This window comes from Erpetoichthys calabaricus, chromosome 5 (genome assembly GCF_900747795.2).
Source record: "Erpetoichthys calabaricus chromosome 5, fErpCal1.3, whole genome shotgun sequence".
NCBI classification, from domain to species: domain Eukaryota; kingdom Metazoa; phylum Chordata; class Cladistia; order Polypteriformes; family Polypteridae; genus Erpetoichthys; species Erpetoichthys calabaricus.
In genome coordinates this window covers 210506442-210531798 of record NC_041398.2, presented here as the reverse complement: position 1 = coordinate 210531798, position 25357 = coordinate 210506442, and the positions used below count along the sequence as shown (strand labels likewise).

At 39.2% G+C, this 25357-nt stretch overlaps 1 protein-coding gene across 1 annotated transcript in view; it reads left to right on the top strand.

Annotated features, from left to right (window-relative positions):
• LOC114652210 (UDP-glucuronosyltransferase 3A1-like) overlaps positions 1-25008 on the top strand; it is a 37548-nt gene extending 12540 nt beyond the window's left edge. Inside the window, exons 3-7 of the mRNA XM_028802464.2 lie at positions 7422-7542; positions 7833-8367; positions 12257-12488; positions 17770-17989; positions 24485-25008. Of these exons, the coding sequence (XP_028658297.1) occupies positions 7422-7542; positions 7833-8367; positions 12257-12488; positions 17770-17989; positions 24485-24764 (1388 nt within the window). The 3' untranslated portion in view covers positions 24765-25008. The remainder of the gene's footprint in view (positions 1-7421; positions 7543-7832; positions 8368-12256; positions 12489-17769; positions 17990-24484) is intronic.
• Positions 25009-25357: the final 349 nt, after the last annotated feature.

The following is a 25357-nucleotide window of genomic DNA, read 5'->3' as shown; positions in this document are numbered from 1 at the left end:
ACAGTTTTCCTGTTAAATTAACATCCATGTCTTTAGAGTTAAACAGGTGACCTCAAACTGGTTTGGTGTAAATATGCTTGCCTTATGTCTGTTATATAGAGAAAGGCTCCAATGCCCCACGACTTGAATTGAAGGTAGAACCAGGCTAAGCCTCCATCCCATTTTACTTCCATTATATTTTTACCAAAGGATTAAGAAAGAAAATGTCAAGGCTTAGTTTCTATTCTGTATTGAGGAAATGCCCCAGCGAGACTGTAATGCCAGGCAAGTGACAAACCTGCACTTAAAACTTGTTTACTTATCACTGTAATCTTTTTAACCTTCACTTTAGTTGTTTAGATTTGCTTTATTTTGTGAAGTACTAACATTTTGTGTAAAATTAGTAACAAGCATACTGAACCTTAGACTCACTGAGCTAGACATATAATATGTAAGTCTAGAGACAAACATGAGTGAATTTTGCTTAAAACTGGGTTGGAACAATCACTATCAGAAAATCTACAGGCAATCTGAGAAAACTGAGAATGAAGTGGATGATGATGTCTCAGTTAATAAATATTCTTACTTTTTTTATCCCCACTTTATTACTGCTCTTTAATCACTACAAGTCTTGTCATGACTTTTGCTGGTCATTTATTTGGAAACAATCATCACACCATCTCTAATTTTGTAAGAGTTTGTTCGTTGCAGGATGTTACCCCTTCACCTTATAGTGTTTGTTTGCTTAGCAGTCATTATGTCCTAATTTGCAAAAGAACACCATGTACTTTTTCACTTCCTGCTTACTTATTAATAGTCTTGATTTTTGAATTCTTAAATAATTTCCTTCTACAGATGAGACATATCACAGCCATTTATATCAAATTTATTTACTTTTTAAATATTTTCCAGCTTTATACACACTGCTCCTGTTCTATTTTTTTCCTAATTGCTTTGATTTGCAGGAAGGAAACATTTGTGAGAAAAGTTGAAAATGTGTTTTCTTTTAATCTGAAATCCAAATGGGTATTTTTTTCTTGAGCTTTTAAATATAAACAAGCTAGGCTATCTTGTTTTTTTTTTTCTGTCTGTGGTATGCAGTATTGGTAATTATTGACACAGACACTGCTTAATACTTAACCACAACAGTTAGAGTAAATGCTGACCTAGGGTACTGTGGTTTTCCTTTCCTATTGCCAAGATTTGTGTGCTATTTTAACTACCAACTTCAAATTGGCCCAAAGTGAATAAATGGTGGTTTATCCAAAGGTGTGCCGAATGTTGGACTGGCACCCTGCCCATCAGTTACTCCTGCTATTGGCCTAAATAAATACTCCACCCAAAAATTGTATATTTTCTGATGTTACTTAACCCATGAAGTTTCTAGTGATGGCCAAATAAATGTTTTCATTTAGATCAGAATTAACAAAGTTTCTGGTAAAATAACACTCTATTGTGACCAGCGTTGGACAATAGTAAGTAATATCAAAAAGTCCATGACAAAAATCTCAAATTACCACTCATTATCCACATGTCAAGTCTTGCTGTTGTATGCTCACAAACTCCCAAACACATGTATTTTTACTAAACTTTTGTTTAAAATGTTGTTAAACATACTACTTCTGGAAAACAGTCTCATTAACATAAATTGACATCCCTGAGCATTTAAATTGAAGATCTGCCTCCCCTCCTCATTCATTTTTCAGGGGTCCAGCACCAGTAACAGCTTATTCATTGGTTAATATTGCGCTTCACTTCATATCAACAAAAAGCATGCTCTGACAGGCACATAAAATTAATGATTAAAAGTTAAACAAAAGTCAGTGAAAACATTATCAGGAAGACAAATATGCCTCAACAAGTAGAAGATCAGTTCATCCATTAAGTTTTGGGAGCTGCTGCTAAATAGTCCAGGGATATTGCAGTTGTGACTCACTGCTATGAATATAATTGCAACAATTGTGTGAAAGTGTGTCTGCAATTTAAATGCTCGTTCACGTCTGAGCACTTTACATTTTCATTCATAAGAGCATTTTATGATTTTTTTTTTTTTTTTTTTTTTTTTTTTTTTTTAGTAAAAATATATTTGTTTTGGGACTTTGTGAGCATAGTCAAGTCAACTTTATTTATAAAGCACTTTACATACAACAGCCGCTGACCAAAGTGCTGAACATAGGCTAAAATAAATTTTAAACAAAAACAAAATAATAAATAAGTAAAATAAAATACAATAAATGAAACTAATGAAAACATAGTAAACACAACTAAACAGAGTTAATACAGAGTAAAATCAACTGCTCACACAGGATCAAACGCCAGACCAAAAAGGTAAGTCTTAAGAGCAGACTTAAAAATGGGCAGTGAGGAGGCCTGTCTAATGTGGATCGGCAGTGAATTCCAGAGCCTTGGAGCCACAACGGAAAAAGCCCTATCCCCCCTGAGCTTTCGCTGAGTCCTAGGCACATCCAGAAGCAGCTGACCAGCTGATCTGAGTGAGCAGGAAGGAGAGTGCATATGCAGCGAGGTAGGGCGGAGCAAGCCCATTTAAGGACTTAAAAACAAATAAAAGAATCTTAAAATGAACTCTAAACTGAACAGGCAGCCAGTGCAGTGAGGATAACACAGGTGTAATGTGCTCATACCACTGGACAACTTGACTTGTGGATTATGTGACTTGAAAAATGCAGGGTTTTTTCATTGACATTTTTAATTTAGTTTGCTGTTGTCCAGTGATGTTTACCAAAGATGCCTATCATATCAGGAAATTGGTTAGTTCCGTTCTGCAAGAAAACATAAGATTAAAAATATTTCTCTGCCATTACTACAAACTACATGGGGTAGTTAACATGTACAAAAATATAATTTTTGGGTTGAGTATTCCATTATGCTTCTGATATAGGCTCTAGTCCTACATTATCTTAAATTAGAGCAAATGGGTATAATGGAAATTTGGCTTTTGCACTTTTAAATAATTTTAACTTTGAAAGTATAGTTAATGTAGATATGAAAATTTGTTTTTCGCAAAATTAAATTTTAATTGCCCTTTGAAAACAAATTTTACAACATTAGAACTGGCAGTTTAACCCAACAACCTCACTAATCCCATTCACCTAGATTCACAAAATTAACATCAAGGTGAGATTTGAAGGTCCCTAAAGTTCTACTGGATAAGATGCAAAACCAAGACCCTGACAATCTCTTACAAAAAAGTAGGGATTAGCTTGATGTCCTGGCCACATTTCCCATAATAGTGATGGGTAATTCATGAACAATTTGTTCTTTTTGAATGACTCTACTCAATGAATCATATGAATCAGTCTATGAGCACGAATGCTTCGGTTTAGCGAAGCTCAATGGAAGGGCTAAAAAGTGCGTGTGTGTCCATTGTGATGTTGTTGTCGTCTTTCATTTTGCTGACACTAGTAGATGCATAAAGCGCATCGACAAGAACTATCTTGGTATGAATCTCATTTGATTCATGAACAAGTCACTACCCGAGAACTAGTCTAATGATTCTTGTTCATCTGATTCACAAATAAATCACTACCTGTGAATCAATGTTTTCATTCATTTGATTTGCAAACAAATCATTACAAGTTGTACAATTCCATTTACTTGTGATTCTGTAAAGAAACATCCTATTTTAATTATGCATCTTAAATATGTTATCATGCGTTGTGTATGGGGACAGGACAATGGCATATGAAAATAATTTATTTTATATTTATAGATAATTATACATAGATTCATATAAACATGAATACTATTGTTTATCCACACATATATACGTATTGTCACACACGTGTGATTAGGAGGCAGGTAAAGGGCTTAAGTAATGGTAATACTATGCCAGACCAGGGGGTGGCAGAGTGTGCTGACTGTCTCTCTCGGTCTCTTGCAGACCATTCTCGGGAAATCCCACCGGGATCCGGTTCCACTGATGTCACTTCCGGTTCCGGCCTGGATGACCTAATTTCCTCTTCCTACCTTTAAAACTGCCATCTTACCTCCACTTGATCAGTTCTGTTTTGGACTCTGTCTTGTAAACATCTCAACCTTTTTTCAAACCTTTTGCAGCCAGGAACATATTATATGGGTGGCTGCCCCAAACCTTTGTGACTGTCTGGAGTCGATTTTGTTACAATATATAGTATATATCAAAATAATGCACACATTTTTAAACTATATTTTTGTGATGTGGTCAGAGGGGACCCCAACCAAATGGACATTTCATATATGCCAGACCCTAACCTGGAAATTACTCCAGATGTGCTGTACAATTGCTGACCCTGCTCTCTGACCTCCAAATGTCATGTGAAAAGACAATTTCCCCTCAGGGATTGATACAGTTTACCAAATAAATGAATCAAAATAATTGAAAGAATCAAATCAGTAAAGTGAATCAAAATGCCCATCACTATCCCATCACAGTCTTATCCATTCTGGCCTCCTAATCATCCCCTGTGTCTAACTGTCTTTCTTTCAAACCCTTCACCTACTACAAGTAATAGCTAATATGTGGTGAGCGTACAGGCGCAAAAATGGCTGCCATTGCATCGATTAAGGTGAATGCTACATATTGGCGGTAGTGGTGGTTGTAATATGGAAACCAAAACTGCACACTATGCTCCAGATGAGGCCTGACTAGTGAAGTATATACCATAACAATAACCCCCGCTGAGTTGCATTCCACATATTGTGCTACATAATATAAAGTCTTTGGATGCCGCATTTTTCATTGCTCACTGTGTGTGCAGTTTGCATATGTATTCTCTTAGTGTTTGTGAGGCTTTTCTTCTAGTGCTCAGGTTTCTATCCAAATGCCAGAGACATGTTTGTCAGATTAATCAGCAACTCTCAATTGAGTCTCATTGTGGATGTGTTCACAAGTGTGACCTGTGATGGCTTGATGTTTAGTCCAATGTTGGTTCTGACTCACGCTTAACACTGCCAGTCTGACTCTTGAGATTCTGGAACCCCAAAAAATAATTGAAAACTGCTTTGTTTTGAATTTGTTATTCCCAATGTGTTTTTCTGCATGTGTGTGGTGTATTGCTAATGAAATGTTTTTTCACAGTTGATTAAAATGTACTAAATATTACTGTTTAGTGCATATGAATGCATTTGAATATCAATAATAGTGTATTTGAATTTCAATAATAGGCTTTCATTAGTATTCAAGCTACTTAACCACTCCTATTCCAAATTAACTAAGTAATATAAAATAAATTTTAAAACAGTGACAACTATTTATTTGATCTTGCTAAAGGAATGTAAGATTTACTGTAAGTGTAGAGAATACTGCAAAAAGGGACAAAGGCAGAATATTTAAAAAACTGTATTTAGGATACTGTACTATAGACCTTGTTTAACCCTTCCTCACAAACTTTACAAATCTGTAAATAAACATATTTAAATTAGTTTTTACATGTGCATTTTCACACAAAAGAGAAATGTTTTGATTAACGTGCAAAACTGAAGATTACATTGAGTGTGTCATTTTAGAAAAAAAATCTATTTCGAGTTCATGTTTATTGTCACATGAGCATTAAAACATCGTTCCCAAATTTCCCCTTGAGAACCATAAAATACTATATAATCTATCTATCTAAAACATATCATTCACACATATGAGCTGCACATAAAATCATAAATGTTTTGAGTGTTATTGTACTCCATTGCTTAATCATTGTGAGAGAAAATAAAACGTCAGTGCACTTTATCATGAAGGATTTACCTGTGCTGATCAAATCTCTCATTGAATTAATTTAGCAAATAGTGTAAAATCTAGAAAGCATAACTTTATTAAGTGCTTGACCTTCAAGAATTGCTTTTACTGTGGCAACTTCAGTTAAGATTGAAAAACTGAATACTGGCGATTAAATTATTTGTGTCCAAATGTACAAGTATTATGCTTCACTTTCATAGTGTTAGTTTCCTGCCACAGTAGACCACAAAAGTAGGTGCAGTCCTCAAAAACCCTACAAGACGGACCAGCCCTTCACCTAAGTCTGATTTCCTCAGGTACGCCTCATCACTGACTGCTCAACTCAAAAGTCAACAAGCAGGCCTTCACAGGCCCAATACAGTATGTGGCACAAGCGTTAAAGTCCAAAAAATATTCCAACATATTGAGTGTTAGAAGGATCAACCATCAAACCATGAGCCAAAAATAAGAAAAACATTTAAGAATGCCAAAAAAGTCAAGCAGTGAAAATATAGGTTTTACTTTTTAAGAAAAACCTGTAACAAGTAACTCCAGTATCACCAAAAAAAGTTACAAAGAAAAAAGTCTACAAGCACAATGCCAAAGCTTCACTATACACTGAAGCTCCTTCTTTTATACAGCGGAGACCACCCACCAGCTGCATCATCAGCTGGCTCCGCCTCATTGGCCTCCACTTTAAGGAAGCAGGGTGGATAATTAAAACTAAAGCATCCATGATTAATATACTATACAACAGAAAAACACGATATTAATTAAAAACATTCATCCATCCATTATCCAACCTGCTACATTCTAACTACAGGGTCACGGGGGTCTGCTGGAGCCAATCCCAGCCCAGGCACAAGGCAAGAAACAAACCCCAGGCAGGGCACCAGCCCACCACAGGGCTCACACACAAGCACAATTTAGGACCGCTAATGCACCTAACCTGCATGTCTTTGAACTGTGGGAGGGAACCAGAGCACCCGGAGGAAACCCACGCAGACACGGGGAGAACATGCAAACTCCACACAGGGAGGACCCGGGAAGTGAACCCAGGTCTCCTAACTGAGAGGCAGCAGCGCTACCACTGTGCGACCATGCCGCCCTAATTAAAAACATAGTTTGACATAAATACAAAGAAAAAATTAAAACAATTAACATATTATTCAAAGGACAGTAAAAATATTACATTAAAGAAAACTTCACTTGAGCCAGAGACAAAACGCTGGCTAGACCACAACATATAGCAAAGCAACATTTTAAAGTGCAGTACAAGTATACTAATACCACAAATGGTTATGCAGTGCGTGTTGGACACCACATACTGTAGATCATGGACATGGATTATCTAATAATAAGTAAGAATCTGAAAAGTAGCAGGTAACTGTCAAGAATTTATTAAACTGTAAATAGAGTAAAGTACACAAGATTAAGGTGAGTAGAAGGAAATTAAATTGTTGTTTTCGACATTGCAAAATCACATTTTGTGCAGTTCCTTCTAAAATGTTATTTTGTCTGCTGTGTTGTGCATTATTTTAAAATGTATATTGCAAAGTTTAATTATAGTCATAAATGGTACATCATTGAACACCATCCACTGCATCTTTTATTAACTAGATGGCAATCCAGTCAAGTCCACAGGTGATATTATGATGAAAGAGCTGGTTCACACAATTTCAAAAATGGTCAGTTTATTTGCTTTTTTCTTTGTTTTTGACCTAATCAATTACAGGTTTGAATTATGAGGGTCGGCTGCAGAGCTATCAGCTTATAACATGGTCAGCACCTGAGGACTACCTTCAGGAATATAACAGATGGTTTTCACAGGTGCAGAAAGAGAATCAAGAGGGAAGGTACGAAAGTTACTTTGAGGAAGTTTGTTCTGCTCTTAGTTTCTCTGATTCTCAATATAATACTCCATTCACACCATCCACTATTTCATTACCCAGCCAGATCCACAGCAAACTGCCAGAGGTCAGAAGTTTTACCATGCTGGCAATTGTGTCCACAATCCTATACCGGAAAAACTAAATTCAGAAAATGGCTGGGTGGATAATTAACACATAATGTTGTTTGCGGTTGCTTATTGACTGACTTTTCCAATAGCGTAAGTAACTAAATGTTTTTTCTTTCCTTCACTTAGGATGACATTAGACAAATTCATGCTGCTGATGAATCACTTTGCCCAGCAGTGTGACTGGATTTTGGAAGATTCTCAACTCATGGATTCTTTGAGGAAGGAGAAATTTGACATTGCCATTCTGGATGCCTTTAACCCTTGTTCGTTTTTGATAGCTAAGTGGTTACACCTGCCATATGTGGCATTTTTCCCTGGGAACTTGATGAATGGCCACCCTGCTCTAGCACACAGCCCCCTTTCATGTGCGCCTGTCTATAAATCTGAATTATCAAATCAGATGATCTTTTGGGATCGCTTGAAAAATGTTGTGATGTTCCTGTTTTCTGCGGTGATAGAGAGCAAAAAAAACAGTTTTTTTCAGCCCGTTATTGAAAAGCACTTTGCATCCACAGATTTTCCCTCTCTGACAGAACTTTATAGAAGAGCTGAGTTGTGGGCTTTCAATGCGGACATCTCCTTAAGTTTTCCTCATCCAGTTACTCCAAATGTAATTTATGTTGGTGGAATTTTATCTAAGCCGTCAAAATCAGTGAACGGGGTAAGTAGCACAGGACCTGCAGGTCTCACTCAAATATCTAATCTTCTTTTCGGACAATTTCTGAATATCGGTACCTTTGAGTAATACAAGCATTCACACTCTTCAAAACGTTCTTCCCAGCCCTGTCCCCTGCTTGTCCAGTACAGGTTCACTGTGGATCAGCACCCTCTGAGTGCTGTACATTAAATATACATGTAGTGGCTACACTGTCAAATGTTTATACAAATACTGTTTAAAGCAGGAAGGCAATTGAAAAATGCTTTGAGAGTGTTATTGTATTTTTGAGTGTATATTGACAAGTCTAATGGATTTGAATATGGCATGATAGCAGGTGGCAGATAGGCTGGCATGAAAGTATGAGGAACAACTGTGGCTTGTATTGAGGGCCATTATACCAAAATAATTCCACAAAAAAATTATGAATAGATTACAGTGGTACCTTGAGATACGAGTGCCCCAACATACGAGTTTTTTGAGATACGAGCCGTCACTAGGTCGATTTTTTTTTTTTTGCCTCGAGTTACAAGCCAAAATTCGAGATATGAGCAATCAAAGAGCTTGTTGCCATACATTCCGAGGAACTGACGACTGAGGAGTTGACGGAACTACAAACGCAGCAACATACAGAGGTTCTGCAGGAGATTGGTATCACAGAGGAGCCAGAGGTGGAAGAGGTTATCTCTTCAAGTGAGATAAAGGAAGTGTTGGCAATGTGCGAAAAAGTTCCTGACTTTATTGAAAAGAAACACCCTGAAAAAGTTGCAACTGGTCATGCAGCGGCGCTATTTAATGACACTTGCCTAACTCATTTCAAAAACATTCTAAAGGGGAGGAAGAAACAAAGCTCCTTGGACAGGTTTCTATTGAAACGCCCTGCGAATGAAAGTGACGAAAGCGTGGCGATAAAGAAAAGAACTAGTGAAGAAGAAAATTAAGTTAAGCAAAAGTGAAGTGAAAGAAAAAAATAATACAATACGCTAATCGGCTCAGCCAACATCTGTTTATTTCTTTAGATTCTCTTTTATGTATTAGGTTTTATTTTGTTTGTATGCAATATTTGTTCATTATAAATACATTTTTTTTATGTTGAAAACATTTAACAAAAAATTGGGGTGGTTTTTTGGGGGCTGGCACGAATTAATCTCATTTCAATTAATTTCAATGGGGAAAATTGATTTGAGATACGAGCATTTTGACTTACGAGCTCAGTCACGGAATGAATTAAACTCGTATCTCAAGGTACCACTGTATTTATAAATAGATCATTAATGAACAGGGCTAACACAACTTATGCGGAATTTCAGACAAATTACAGATGGTCACTCACTTTACAACTACGAGGGGGAGTCAAGCTAAGGTTAGAAAATGGGCTTTATTAGAAAATGGAACAAACCTTAACAAAACTGATAATGTCATTTCTCAATGGAGTCTTCACCCTTCTCACTGCACTTGCGCTACCTGCCTGAATGTGCCTAGATTCCAGCAGAATAAAAGGTTAAAACTAGTCCTTAAAACTAGTTACATTGCATCTGCATTTAACTACCTACTATCTAAAAATACTCTTAATATTAAATAAACTTTGACGAATACCAAGATGGAAAGACTGAGGCATACATCGAATAGAAGTTAATTGCAACAACAGTTGTGTTTATGTAACAACTTCAGATCACCCATCCATACCTCAGGGAGCCTAACATCCCCAGTAACACTTGCTCACTGTTATTGGACACAGGAAACAACTCATAAAATAACAGATACACACTTGACACTGGATACCGCTACTCTTGTTTTGTCCCCTGACATATAGCGAGGCTATAATCTCAGCTTGTCCCACCCACTGTTGTGCTTTTTTGAAGCTGGTGAAGAGGCAGGGGGTCTCCATTGTAGGTCTGCTGTCAGAGACTATTAATTATTATTTTTGTTTTGCTATTAAGTTTCATAACAACATTTGTTGATCCTTTCTTGAGCATGTGTCATGTAAATATTAAGTCACCAGACTTAACAAGGGACATTGCAAGATAGATATACTGTACCTGTATTACAATGTATGTATTAAATTGTGATGTCATGTCATGGAAATATTATGCAGTATTCAACCAGAGAATACTTTTAGATATTAGCTGGTTAAGCACACATGCAGTGTAACTAGTTTTAAGGAGATTTCCGCTATGGGATAAATGTAGAAACAGTAAACAGTCTTTCATTATTGAAGTCATACAACCATTAATTTTTAATATTAGGATTTATTACTAAAATCCTTTTGTTTATTTCATAATGCTTAACATTCATATCTGCCTTTACTTGCAAACATACGTTCATCTACTTAACTAATGTCTTAGTCCTGGAGGCCAACTGAACGGCAAGTTCCGAAAATGGCCTCTCCAGTTTACAGCTCCAGCTGTAGTCCCCTGAATGACACCACAGGCTCCTGCACCTAGAAGGCTCAGAGGGGTCTGCTGGGGAGGTCTGCAGCTTGACAGATTCTCCGTCAAGCTTATATGAAATGGTGGTCAAATAGTACAAGAATTTTGGACCATTTAATGAAATATTTTAATAGTATTTTGATGTTAGCACAGAACTGTATTAGGACATGTATTATGTGATTGTAAATTTGTAAGCAATGAAAATAATTATTGATTAACTGTAAAAATTAGTCTTTCTGAAATGTGGCAAGATGGCACAGATACGAGAGGTGCTGAATCCCAGCCTGATCACTACCTTTGTGGTGAATGAGTGTTTTCCTCATGTGTGAGTTTTCTCTGGTTAGGTGTGCAGGTTATGTTGATTGGTAACTATTAATAAGCTCTGTATGACTGTGTGGCATGATTGTGGCCTACAGTGGACAGGTGTAACATCCAGTGTAGATACTGTGCTACCTGCTTAGGCTCTGACTCCTTGTGAATCTGTATTGTAAGATGCTGGTTCATAAAATGTTTAGGTAAATGATTCTCAAGGGCAACACTGCCAAATAACATCAGGACCTCAGATTTAAACCCTGGCCACATCTAATGTGGAATTTACACATTCCATGTGGGTTTTGTCTAATTCTCTTTCACATATTAAAGACATTCTATAGGCTGACTGGCAACTCAGACCTGTCAAGGGCTCGTTCAGCCTTGTGCCTGATATATCTTGGGTAGGCTTGGGCTGTTCATAATACTGTAATAAAACAATTTGCCAGTAGGATTAAAGCCACCCGTGAGCCTCTACTATTATGGCTCTTTCTATGAGTGGTGATATCACCCTGACAGTAATTGTAGGAATTTTGTATTAGTATCCAGGACTCAGTACATAATAACCACCTGTAAAATATGTGATTATTTGAATTCCTGTGTAGAGCCTTAACTTTATTAAATTGTAGTCAGTGTAAATTGTATTACATTAGTCATATTTTATAAACAAACGTAAAAGAAAAGTGGTAATGATTACCTGGTTGAAACTGATGCAGCTTGTCATATTTTCAAATTTCATCTAATGAAAAATCAGGCCAATGTGCTGACTCATGTAAAGGAAAAGGAGCTTTCTGTCGGTATAATTATTATAGGTGCTGATTTCCATCAAGCAATACTTAAGATCTGATTTGTGGGTTGCCTTAGTGTTGCTCTAGCAGTGGACCCCCAGTACTGTCTTTTATTTGACACCATTTAAGCAAATATGAAGAGAAGAAACAATGAACTATGACAGTGCATTTCGTGATCTCTTATATCCTGTCAAAATTAGTTCAGAATTGACCATACTTTTAAAAGATCTTTATCAGTGTATAACTCCAAAAATCTGCTTTTCATGCAAGTAACAGGAGTATCACCGTCTCATTTGCTCTGTCTACCCTTTTCAAAATAATTCTTCTGAACACTAATGTTGTTTTGTCATTTCTCCTTTACAATTTGAGGATCTTGATGAGTTTATCTCCAGGACGGGAGGGTCAGGATTTATTGTTGTGACCCTGGGTTCCATGATTTCCTCCATCAAAGCTGAAAAACTGCTCAGAGAGATGAATGCTGGATTTGCTCAGATTCCACAAGGAGTGATCTGGAGATATCAGCATACTAAATGGCCAAAAGATCTTCAAATCGCAGCCAATGTTAAATTGGTAGATTGGATACCTCAAAATGACCTATTGGGTAAGGAACATCTTACTTTAAATAAACACACCCTCTATGGAAATCACATAAATGGGAGCTTAAAAGCCGAGACATGTCCTTGTACTACAATATAAACAGCAAGGAAACAAGAATATGAGAAAAATGACAGATTACACACCCAGCATAACTTAGTAGTTAAGCACTTGAAATGAAAACCATAAGAATGGAGACACAGATCAATCAATTGACATTGCTAGACTCTGAGTAAATCATTTCAACTTCTTGTCATGGGGGTAACAAGGTAAGCACAGTTTCCAGCTTCTCTTAATGGATAACCAAGTTCTTGGTCCTCCCCAGGGCCCCATTCTATTGGACTGTACCTATCATGTCTCTTAACAGAATTTTAAAAAGTGGCATCCTCAGCTGGTTCACAGTCAACTTAAGTGACTGCTCTCAATTCAGAGAAGCTGAGGTTCCCTAGTCTTTGACAAACTGTAAGCCCAACATTCTTACAAAGAAACCTTGTGTCTGAGGATGCTGACATACATCCACCACTAAAAAAAAAAACAAAAAACTTGTGAGTTTCAAAAACTGCAGTTCCTCACCTAAGATTATGTTTTGTCTGACGGCTTAGACCTTGATGTGTAAATAACGAGTGTTCTCTGAAATCAACTGTGAGTCAGTTTAAATTAAATCTGGATTATTTGCCTTTGGCCACTAAACTTTTAAAAGCAATTTTCAGTTGTCATATACTACTATATGACCCTAAAATATTTGATACTTGGCAATATTAAATCCATAAAGGAACCCTTACTTATTGGTTCACCATTTCTTTGATCTTCTGTACAGAATTTACCATTCTTCAAAATCAAACATGTCATGATCCACATACGATAAGCACAAATAAGATGACTTTGCCTCATTCATTTCACATTCACCTACCTGGAAAGGGGGTCTCTCTTTGAACTGCCTTTGCCAGGTTTCTTCCATTTTTTTTTTTTTTTTGGGAGTTTTTCCTTGTCTTCTTAGAGAGTCAAGGCTGGGGGGCTGTCAAGAGGCAGGGCCTATTAAAGCCCATTGTGGCACTTCTTGTTTTGGGCCATACAAAAATAAATTGTATTGTGTGCTATTGTCGGGGTCACATCCTGTGTTTCTAGAGGTGTAGTCTCTGGGGTCAAATAATATCTACTATAACTTTTACCAGTAGTGTTAAATAAAAGCAAACGGATGGATTACCATTTTTACCATTCCTTCAAATTTGTGTATTCAAGTATATATATGTATGTACTTCCACTCTCTGAATCTGAGTGATTTATCCTCAGAATGCCAAAATCACGTCATTTGATTCCTGGTATTGCAGCCACATACTGTATCAATGAGCTGCAAAATTTTATTACTGTAACATAACTTGGAAACTTTAATACCTATTGAGTTGTTGGCTTGTGAATATCAAGTAAATTCATGACCTGGCTGGTCCTAGGACACTTGGCAACTGAGTTGCTGTAGATTTTCCAGCACACTCAGTAGTAGTGCACAGGCATATCTTTCCCTGGTCATGTTTCCCACTGATGAGACCAACCCCAAATAGTAAATTCAGTAAGTTGTTAACTGATAGCCTCCTGTTAACATCAAGTTTTGAGTGGCAGTGACTGGTAAAATTTAGTCAATTTTATTTCCAGAAAACTTGTTACATAGATGTACGCTCTGCAATGCATATTGGGATTTTCCAAATATTTTAAGACTTAAATTAAAGTGATAAAACTAACAGTTGACAATTTTGCTGTATAAGTTTATAATTCATATTTTATTCAAGACAGATGTATAATAAAATGCATGTATGCAGTATAGGCTAATTTAAAAAGCTAAAATACAAAACAGGTTTGGCTATGTAGAAAAATGAGTGAGCATGGGCCTACCTGGGCCCTATATTAGCGTCACACCCTGCAGAAGGTTAAGGCTGATGGACCAATATAACACTATCAAGTAGCTTTTTTTATTTTAAAGTTCACTAGGGGGCTCTGCCCCCTGCTTGTTTCGCTCGCCCACCCCCAGGTTTGGTTTACCAGATATACAATTTAAAGAGATTGTTAGTTTCATGGGAATTGTTACATATGCATTATTTTCACTTTTATTTTAAAACTTTTGTAAAAACAATACTTTATTTCTGGCCCCGGGCGTGGTTATATCTCTTTCACGCAGGATGTTGTGATGTAAGATTTTGCATATAACTTGATAAATATTTTGTCTTTATTTGTAATTTGGGCAAAGCAAAGTAATTTAGTGTTCTTCCCCCCCCCCCCCCCCTTAGGAATGGGTCTCTTTGAATTTTATGACAGAGATGGGGGGGTGTGCTTTAAACCAGTTTGGCAAGTATTTCTCTGCTAAAGTCTTTCTACCCCCGCAAGGAAGCCAGGTTACTTTAACATATGGTTTTGGGGGATGGCAGGTGTTAAGATTGTCTTTGCCCCATTGGTCTGAAGTATGGCTGTTTGGAATTGGCTTCTATCAGAAGCTTTTAAGTACCACGATGTCCTACTGGCTGTAGGGGTTGGACAGAGAATCTATAAATCTGCTTGTTCAACCATATTCTCTCTCTCTCTTACTAACCAACATATGATGAAGAAGTATTGCGCATCACCATTTAATCAGGTTGTATGGTTGCCAATATTCAAATGTACTTTGCATATTGTTATTATTTATGAATATTATCAATAATACATTATTTTTTGTGTAACTTAACTCCTGCTTGTCTTTTTACTATACCTAATTGCCTGAGGTTATAGATATAGAAGGGAAGGTGGGGATAAGTTATATACTATAATACCTTATACACAGTGGTAAGTCTGTGGGATTAGGCATTCTGACAAAGGCTACTTATTAATAATACAATAGGGGAAAGTAGAGCAATATATTACTCTACCAAGACAAAACAACGTATAACGCTGAACGCACGCTAAGGAGATGCCGTCGGATCATCTGCTGTCTTTGTGCTGCTGATGAGCTGCCTGTTCTGCTTGTCTTGCTGCCCGATCATTTCAAAGCATGTACAGCAGCTGGCCTTTTGCCACTTTGCGTCTCTGTCGCTCACGTTGTGAAGGGGGTGGCGAGGGTTAGGTTGGCTGAACGCACACTAAGGAGAAGCAGTCTGATCATCTGCAGGCTTTTTGCTGCTGGTGTGCTGCGTTTTTAGCTTGTCTCTTGTCGTTGTTGTAAGAGCTGGGAGCACATGAAGCGTGTCTGCCAACAGCAGTCCAACAACTGCTAGGTTAGATGTCCGTGGACTTGTTTTAAATCATGTCTCACTGCCTTGTCTCGCGTGACGTTGTAAAAACGATACTTGTCCTCTTTCTCAGGACGTATAATGCTGCTCGCGTTGTCGGGGGGTGGCTGAAAGCATGCTAAGGAGGTGCTGTCAGATCATCTACTGTTGCGCTGCTATCAGTCTTCTGTGCTGTACTCAGCCCTCCTTCAAGTGGACCTAACAGTCACTTAAAACAAAAAAGGCTTCAACCTGGCTGGGACGCTACAATACTTTCGAATTTTACTGCTTTCATATTCTTTACCTTTCTCAGCATGTGTATTGTGCCATCATTTGTTTGAGCCTTTAGAATTCCATAGTCGTTGACGTTTCATCTAGAACGTATTGTCCTTATACGCTTTATATGTGTTGAGAAAACAAGATCTGTGTGTGCTACGTGCCTTTACATGACTGAGTCTTCCGTGCTCTTATTTGATATTGTTTGCATCTCGCGGGTCTTTTAATTGTCTTCTGAGAACTTCCAAGAAGATCATGTCTCGTCGCCCTGCTTTTCCTTTCTAGGATTTTTTTTTATAATAGAGAGACTAGGTAATTTTCTAATTTAGTTTTTTTTTTTTTTTTAAGTTTTTTTTTAATAGTAAATCAGGCAACTTACTTGCATTTCCACAAATGATGTCCTTAAATTATTTGTAAGACTTTGAGATGGGACTGGACCACGTGTTTGCCTGGGGGGTTGCCAACCAAGATCCTGGGGTGTTTTGTAGTGTGATGGGTGCGGAATTATGCCGTACAAGTGCATGCTCCTAGACCTGACCTGACCTGAGATGAGGTATGCGCAGCTTTAGTCATTTTTCATATTTGAACACAGACTTCCACGTATTACACATGTTTAGATATGTGGGTCCTATGACAAATAAAGTGACATTTTTGAACTATGGTTGTTTAAAAAAATTATTGTTAATTGTTTATTATTGATTTAAATGTTTTAAATTATTACAGTACTCTTTTGAGGTCATATCACCCAGCCCTAGTTTGCTGTAGAAAAAAAAAAAAACTAGTAGCTGGTGTTAAACCCTTCAGCAGAAATAACTTCTATAGATATTTCTTGTAATTGTCTAGCTGTCTCCTACATTGATTTGGTAAAAAAATACTTACACACTTATCCCTACAGAGCTGGCTCAACCATGGGATGCTTGACGGCTTCATCGTTTTGACAGAAGCCCTCACATTCTCCTCATGTACTCTCAGGTATAATATGTAATCCATGGTTGACGTAATGGTGACAATCTGACCAGGCCATAAGGTAAAAAGTCCAGTCCAGCACTACGCTTAACAGTTTGTTTGAGATTGTGGACAAAAGCTCTACATTTACTTCATCTTTATAGAGTTTATTGCTCCAGTAGTCTTGTTCTTTACCTAGCTCTTTTCTAGCAAATGTCCGTCATTTATCTGTATTCTTTTTTGAGAATAAAGGCTTCTTCTTTCCTGACTTTGCATGTAGTGTCTGTTTCAGATGGTTGACTGGTGTGCTTTGACATTGACCAAGGTTGCACTTGCCTGTAAATTCCTTTGTTGCTCAAGGGTTCTTGGACAATTTACATAGCCTCTTTTTTGGTCAGCTCTAAGGCTGAATTTAGTGGGAACCCTCAGCCGGTGGATGATTTAAATAGTCTAATGTCAGAGTTCTTTTGATTTTAACAAGATTAACAAGCCTCAATTGATAAGACTCAATGACAACACAGGTTTCTAATGTTCATACAATGCAAGGTCTTTCAAGTTACTCTCAAATGAGTGCTTGTCTGTTTGCACCGGATTATATTATCAGGTGTTTGGCACAATGATAAAGCTTGTGTTGTTTCTTTCTGCACGAAGAAATTATGTAATGGCTGATTTAAAAAAATCACAGACTTGTACTAATTTAATTAGATCACCATCATCTATTAGTATTGTTGAAATAACAATCAAATATCTGTTGTCCAAAAATGTAAAAAAAGACCACGTTTTTCAGGAGGAGTACTTCCTTTTCACACCAGTGTTTGTGTCTTTTATTTGTACCCTCAGGACATCCAAAGGCACGCCTGCTGGTGACTCACGGAGGACAAAACAGCTTGATGCAGGCCGTGTTCCATGCTGTCCCAGTCCTGGGCATCCCCCTCTTTGGAGACCAGTTTGATAATATGATATCTGCTGAAGCAAAGGGATTGGGAGTGAAAGTTGATCTAGCTCAAGTGAAAAGTGAACATTTTGCCAGTACAATAACAAAATTAATCACAGACGAAAGGTAATAACACTTTTTGTAAGCATTTTCATATTGTATATATTCTATTTCCTAGGTAATAGCACAGTGTGTCATTTTTAAATGAGAGAAGCAACTGAAGACCCCATTTTCACAGCTCACTTAGTCCAGCGATCTTAACTGCAAAAAAATCCAATTCAGTTGAAAATACTTAAAAATGAAGTCAGTCAGTCATTGTCCAACCCGCTATATCCTCACACAGGGTCACGGGGGGTCTGCTGGAGCCAATCCCAGCCAGCACAGGGCGCAAGGCAGGAACAAAGCCCGGGCAGGGCGCCAGCCCACCACGGGGCACACGCACACACCAAGCACAATTCAGGATCGCCAATGCACCTAACCTGCATGTCTTTGGACTGTGGGAGGAAACCCACACAGACACGGGGAGAACATGCAAACTCCATGCAGGGAGGACCCGGGAAGTGAACCCAGGTCTCCTAACTGCGAGGCAGCAGCGCTACCACTGTGCCACCGTGCTGCCCTATAAATGAAGTATCATGTTAAAATCAAACTGAATATTTTAACCCTGGTTAATAATGTATAAACGTATTCCAGTCTAAGATGTCCTGCAGACATGGGCTTAGTGAATTTGGTGAATTTGTCCTTCATTTGTAAATTTACATTCTCCAACCTCTTCTTTCACTAAATCCAGAGCTATTCAGTTTTCCTTCTTGGAAAACAACGGTTTATGATGTAACTAGTGCAGAAACCGTACTTCTTTCTTGTAATCTGCCTGACTGTTAAGGTGAGTGTCCAAAGTAAAAAATAACAGAAATTGACAGAAAAATGGATGTGGCCTCCAGAATATTGCTTTTATTTTCAATATCTGATAAACTCTTGTCAACAACAAATATATGTCCATTGACATTATTGTTAAAATATGGAGAGGAGAAAATAAACGTCTAAGGTGTACAAAGTCTGTTATAACACAAAGTCAGAGCCAAAGTTACACACAGTCACAGCTCTGAAGACTGTGGCCAGCGGGCCACCAGCTGTCGTGATTTAGGCTGAGAACTGATGTTTTCTAGCCTTTTCCTTAAAGAGAAGCCATTTCTCTTCTTTGTACTCAAATGTGGTACTTGGTGCCACTACCCACCTGCCAAGTTGTTTTGCCTGCCTAAGGAAAAGTTATCTCTGATGGAGGATTGCAGGAATTGTCGGGTAGAGGGGTCCTTTCATTGGATTGGCTGGACCAGCGCTGTCTCGGCTGTGGAATGGCCAATAGGGGGAGGCAGCTTGATGGCTGAGGTCTCCAGGACTCTAAACAAATCCAAATCCTATTATGTGATATCATCTACTGTTAAATTCTGATCTGTACTTGTAATATTTTTATTTGTCTATTATATTGTATTGAGGATTACTTGTGTTCTGTTCTGTGTATTGTATTGTATTGACCCCCTTCTTTTTGACACCCACTGCATGCCCTACCTACCTGGAAAGGGGGTCTCTCTTTGAACTGCCTTTGCCAGGTTTCTTCCATCTTTCCCTACTAGGGTTTTTATTTTTGGGAGTTTTTCCTTGTCTTCTTAGAGAGTAAAGGCTGGGGGGCTATCAAGAGGCAGGGCCTGTTAAAGCCCATTGTGGCACTTCTTGTTTGATTTTGGGCTATACAAAAATACATTGTATTGTATTGTGTGCTATTGTCGGGGTCACATCCTGTGTTTCTAGAGGTGTAGTCTCTGGGGTCGTGACCGTGACTTAATCAGCAGCTGGCATAGAAGGTCAGCCTTTCACTTTGATCCTTACCTGATCTGTGGATAAAATCATTACTTTCATTTTCACTTCTAGTATGATTACTTTTCTTGAATTGCCTGGTTTTCGACTTATGAGATGTTATAAAACTTTGAATTTTGCCTCTTGTCTGGGTTGCTTTGGTTTATTTTCTTTTGTTTTGTCTTTTGCTCACATTTCCCAGTTTCTCAAAAAATTTGTTATTTGTTTTCCTGCCAAGGCGAGACATCTACTCCCTTCTAGTGTTTTACTATATTAGATCGATTTTTGCTGTTTATCTCTTTAATCATCATAATCAGATGAGCTTATTATTTACTCCAGTTTTGTGGCATCTGTATTTGTCCAGAAGCCACAACACCATCTGTTTAACAGGTATGACAGTATCCCAGTCAGCACAGAGCGCAAGGCAGGAACAAATCCCGGGCAGGGCGCTAACCCACCGCAGGACACACACACACATCAAGCAAACACACACTAGGGACAATTTAGGATCGCCAATGCACCTAACCTGCTTGTCTTTGGACTGTCGGAGGAAACGGGAGCGCCCAAAGGAAACCCACGCAGACATGGGGAGAACACGCAAACTCCACGCAGGGAGGACCTGGGAAGTGAATCCAGGTCTCCTTACTGTGAGGCAGCAGCGCTACCATTGTGCCACCATGCTGCCCTTTGAACGTATCTAACAGAAAAACACAGGTGTACAAGAAAATGTGGAATGTTTAATATGAAACATAGCCACATTCCACATTTTCGGCTTCCAGTCAGTGTGAGTTGTTATATTGAGTTGTTATATTGAGACCTGTAAGCAGTCATCGGTTTTCCATCCATCCATCCATCCATCCATCCATCCATTGTCTCCCGCTTATCCGAGGTCGGGTCGCGGGGGCAGCAGCTTGAGCAGAGATGCCCAGACTTTCCTCTCTCCGGCCACTTCTTCTAGCTCTTCCGGGAGAATCCCAAGGCGTTCCCAGGCCAGTCGAGAGACATAGTCCCTCCAGCGTGTCCTGGGTCTTCCCCGGCGCCTCCTCCCGGTTGGACGTGCCCGGAACACCTCACCAGGGAGGCGTCCAGGAGGCATCCTGATCAGATGCCCGAGCCACCTCATCTGACTCCTCTCGATGCGGAGGAGCAGCGGCTCTACTCTGAGCCCCTCCCGGATGACTGAGCTTCTCACCCTATCTTTAAGGGAAAGCCCAGACACCCTGCGGAGGAAACTCATTTCAGCCGCTTGTATTCGCGATCTCGTTCTTTCGGTCACTACCCATAGCTCATGACCATAGGTGAGGGTAGGAACATAGATCAACTGGTAAATTGAGAGCTTCACCTTGCAGCTCAGCTCCTTTTTCACCACGACAGACCAATGCAGAGCCCGTATCACTGCGAACGCCGCACCGATCCGCCTGTCGATCTCGCGCTCCATTCTTCCCTCACTCGTGAACAAGACCCCGAGATACTTCAACTCCTCCACTTGGGGCAGGATCTCGCTCCCAACCCTGAGAGGGCGCTCCACCCTTTTCCGGCTGAGGACCATGGTCTCGGATTTGGAGGTACTGATTCTCATCCCAGCCGCTTCACACTCGGCTGTGAACCGATCCAGAGAGAGCTGAAGATCACGGCCTGATGAAGCAAACAGGACAACATCATCTGCAAAAAGCAGTGACCCAATCCTGAGCCCACCAAACCGGACCCCCTCAACGCCCTGGCTGCGCCTAGAAATTCTGTCCATAAAAGTTATGAACAGAATCAGTGACAAAGGGCAGCCCTGGCGGAGTCCAACTCTTACTGGAAACGGGTTCGACTTACTGCCGGCAATGCGGACCAAGCTCTGGCACCGATCGTACAGGGACTGTCATCGGTTTTTCCATTTCAAAATGGCATCAACTGTCAAAGTTATCATACTTCATATTTGTTGGGGAAATTGATGAAAACAACACCCCACTATAAGGACTAGCATCCTGTCCAAGATTTGTTCTTGACTTGCACGCAGTCCTGCCAGAATAAACCTTGTAGTAAAAAAAAGATTTTTCATAAAAAATGAAATGATTAAAAATGTCAGGTACATGGCCAGCATTACCATCCATAATTTTTAATGGCTTTACTTGATGCTTAATTCAGTACACTGAGTGTCATGTGTTATATCATACTCATTGTTCCTCATTTTTAAGTTTACTTTTTTCTATTATTTAATTAATTGATATCTAATCATGCTTGCTGTAAACAACAGATTCCATCCATCCATCCATTTTCCAACCCGCTGAATCCGAACACAGGGTCACGGGGGTCTGCTGGAGCCAATCCCAGCCAACACAGGGCACAAGGCAGGGAACCAATCCTGGGCAGGGTGCCAACCCACCGCAGGACACACACTAGGGCCAATTTAGAATCGCCAATCCACCTAACCTGCATGTCTTTGGACTGTGGGAGGAAACCGGAGCGCCCGGAGGAAACCCACGCAGACACGGGGAGAACATGCAAACTCCACGCAGGGAGGACCCGGGAAGCGAACCCGGGTCCCCAGGTCTCCCAACTGCGAGGTAGCCGCGCTACCCACTACCCAGCACAGATTCTGATTTGGCTATTTCATAGGCCATGTTTGTTTCTTTTCTTATCTGCTTGGCTGGTGACGTGAGTGCCAAGGATCAAAAACAGAGACCCTGAGGGTGTTTATGTGCGTTTTAAACAACTCGGTAATTCACAGAAGCTCGTTTTCAAAAGTGCCATGTGTACCCTAATTCCAGTTAGAGAAACCAGGGTATTGGTCTCTGAAAAACCAGGTTAACACATGTAGCTTTCTCTGTGTGTAAACTAGCTCTGTGGCCATCTAAACCCTTAATCAGATTGCTGTTAAGGGATTTGTAATCCGTGCATGTCTGTTGCACTCTGTTAGCTTGTGCATGTTTAGGGCCAGTTACGTCCAGCCATCACATCGCTCGACTTCTTTGAAGATTTTACAAATGTAATTCTTGACACCTTAAAGTTTTCCTTCCTTTCATTGTCATTAAACTCTTTCAGAACAACTCTGTCTCAACAGTCTTTGCTTCACACATATATTCAGCAGCCATGGGTAGGAAATGGTGGAAGTGTCCACAATGATAAATTTCTCTGAGGCAAATCATTCTGTTGGATGTAATAATCTAAGTATTTCAGAAATCACAAAATACATGTTGATGAGCTGAACATAAATTCTAAGCTCAGCAGCACAATCTTGGGAGACACAAGCTCCATGCTTGTCTTCGAATGCTGACATTTAACTCTTTTTTTTTTGCGTAGTTTAATACTGTTGGAGCATTTTGCCAATGGAGAACTCCGTAAGTTGACTTACGCATGTAAATGGAGGTTCTTAAAAAAAAAAAAAAAAAAAAGAACAGGTTTCTGACTTAAATGGATTACTCACCGTATCCCGGTTCTGTGTGTGCATGTAAACGCACTCACTGACAGAAAAATGGAACAATATTCCTTTCACTTTCATTTTCTAATAAAGTATCATCGACATGGGATGGTGGATCGAGATTGTCCTTAGAAAGTTAGAAATCCATAGAGGTAGTGTGAGGGTTGTCTCTTTAGGATTTTAAAAAGAAAATAGGTACCCTGTAGGTTAATCCAATCAAGTAGCTCACCCAAAATTCAGAAACTGACATTTCTTTACAAACTCTGAAACAGTGAAGCCACGCTTTTCAATTTTGGCTGTTTTGTTTGTGGTTATTTCTTTGGCCAATTGTTGCGATTCTCTAATGAAATATAAAAATCCAGAGTGGCAAGATGCAAACAGAAGGATGAACTTTCTACACAACACCTTAAAAAAAAATGCTAAAAAAGTTAGAATTTTAAACTAAATTTGAAAATTTATAATTCTTCCTTCCTTGTTTACAACAACAACAACAACAACTCGCACTGACTGGAAGCTGAAAATGTGGAATGTGGCTATGTTTCATATTAAACATTCCACATTTTCTTGTACACCTGTGTTTTTCTGTTAGATACGTTCAAAGGGCGGCACGGTGGTGTAGTGGTAGCGCTGCTGCCTCACAGTAAGGAGACCTGGATTCACTTCCCAGGTCCTCCCTGCGTGGAGTTTGCGTGTTCTCCCCGTGTCTGCGTGGGTTTCCTCTGGATACTCTGGTTTCCTCCCACAGTCCAAAGACATGCAGGTTAGGTGCATTGGTGATCCTAAATTGTCCCTAGTGTGTGTGTGTGCTTGATGTGTGTGTGTGTCCTGCGGTGGGTTAGCGCCCTGCCCGGGATTTGTTCCTGCCTTGCGCTCTCTGTGCTGTCTGTGATTGGCTCCAGCAGACCCCCATGACCCTGTGTTAGGATATAGCGGGTTGGAAAATGGATGGATGGATGGATATGTTCAAAGTTCCAGACATCCCAAAACTGAAAACTAAATGGTATACAGTATATTTATAAAAATACTAAAAACAACTAAAGCAATTTGATGGACGTCTTTCACGTCTGTGTCTAACATATTCAGCCTTATCCACGTAATATCTGCATTGAGAAAGGTGCTGAAGTTGAAAATTAGCTGACTTGATAGTAATTCTGGGAATACATCTTATCTGTCAATCGTGCTTAGGGCAAAAATAAGTCAAATCTATCTAAAGATTTTCTGTGATTAGATTTTAGATGTTGTACTAATATTCTGCATGAAAGCAAAACATATTTTGTTTATAAAGTTTTGCTCCAAACTTCATTAAGACTCTTCAGTTCAAGCTGTGTTTTCCAGATTGGTTTTAATGTGTTTTATTTCCACAGGTATAAGAAGGCAGCAGAGACCCTGAGAGACATTCACAGGTCACAGCCGATACCCCCTGGACAACGCCTGGTTCTCTGGGTGGAGCACATCCTGCAGTGTGGAGGTGGAGGTCATCTGCAGTCTCACTATTTACACTTGCCCTGGTACCAGCGGTATCTCCTAGATGTTGTCCTCTTTCTTACAGTGGCTCTGCTTTTGCCACTGTACATACTGGTCAAAGCATTAACCAGACTTGGCAAGACTTTGAACAAGTTCTTCAAAAAACGGAAATCTGAGTGACAATCGCATGATCTAGCTTTCTACTGCAAAAATGAGCCATTATGTTAAATTATAATAAAGCATTTGAGTCAGGTAAGCTCGTTACATTGGCACACACCACTACATAAAGGCCATCATATGAAATGTCATACTTTGTATCAGTGATCCTGAAGTGCACTTGATTTTGGCACGAACATCAATGCTGCTTTAATTTGTAGAATCATGTATACAGTAAATTACAAATAAATCAACCTAATGCTAAAAACATAGCAGGTCAAGTGCAGTCATCTGGGGACGATCCCTTGCTGACCTGGTCTTAATATGTGTTTCCAATAACAAGACTAACTTTCAGGTTTAGCGCTGTTGCAGTCTCTTGCATCGGACCAAGACTAAGACTAAGTGCAGCTGCAGGTGCGTTTTGGAGTCTGAGGAGAACAAAGTTGTGTACTAACTTAGAACACCTCATGAGCAGGTTATACACACTTAGTACGGTGGGTAATGTTACAAACAAAATTCCACATGCTTTAGACAGACTGTTACAGACATGATAAAGTACACAAATATAGAAACTATTATATATTTATATTTGGACTGAAATATAGTAGGGCGGCACA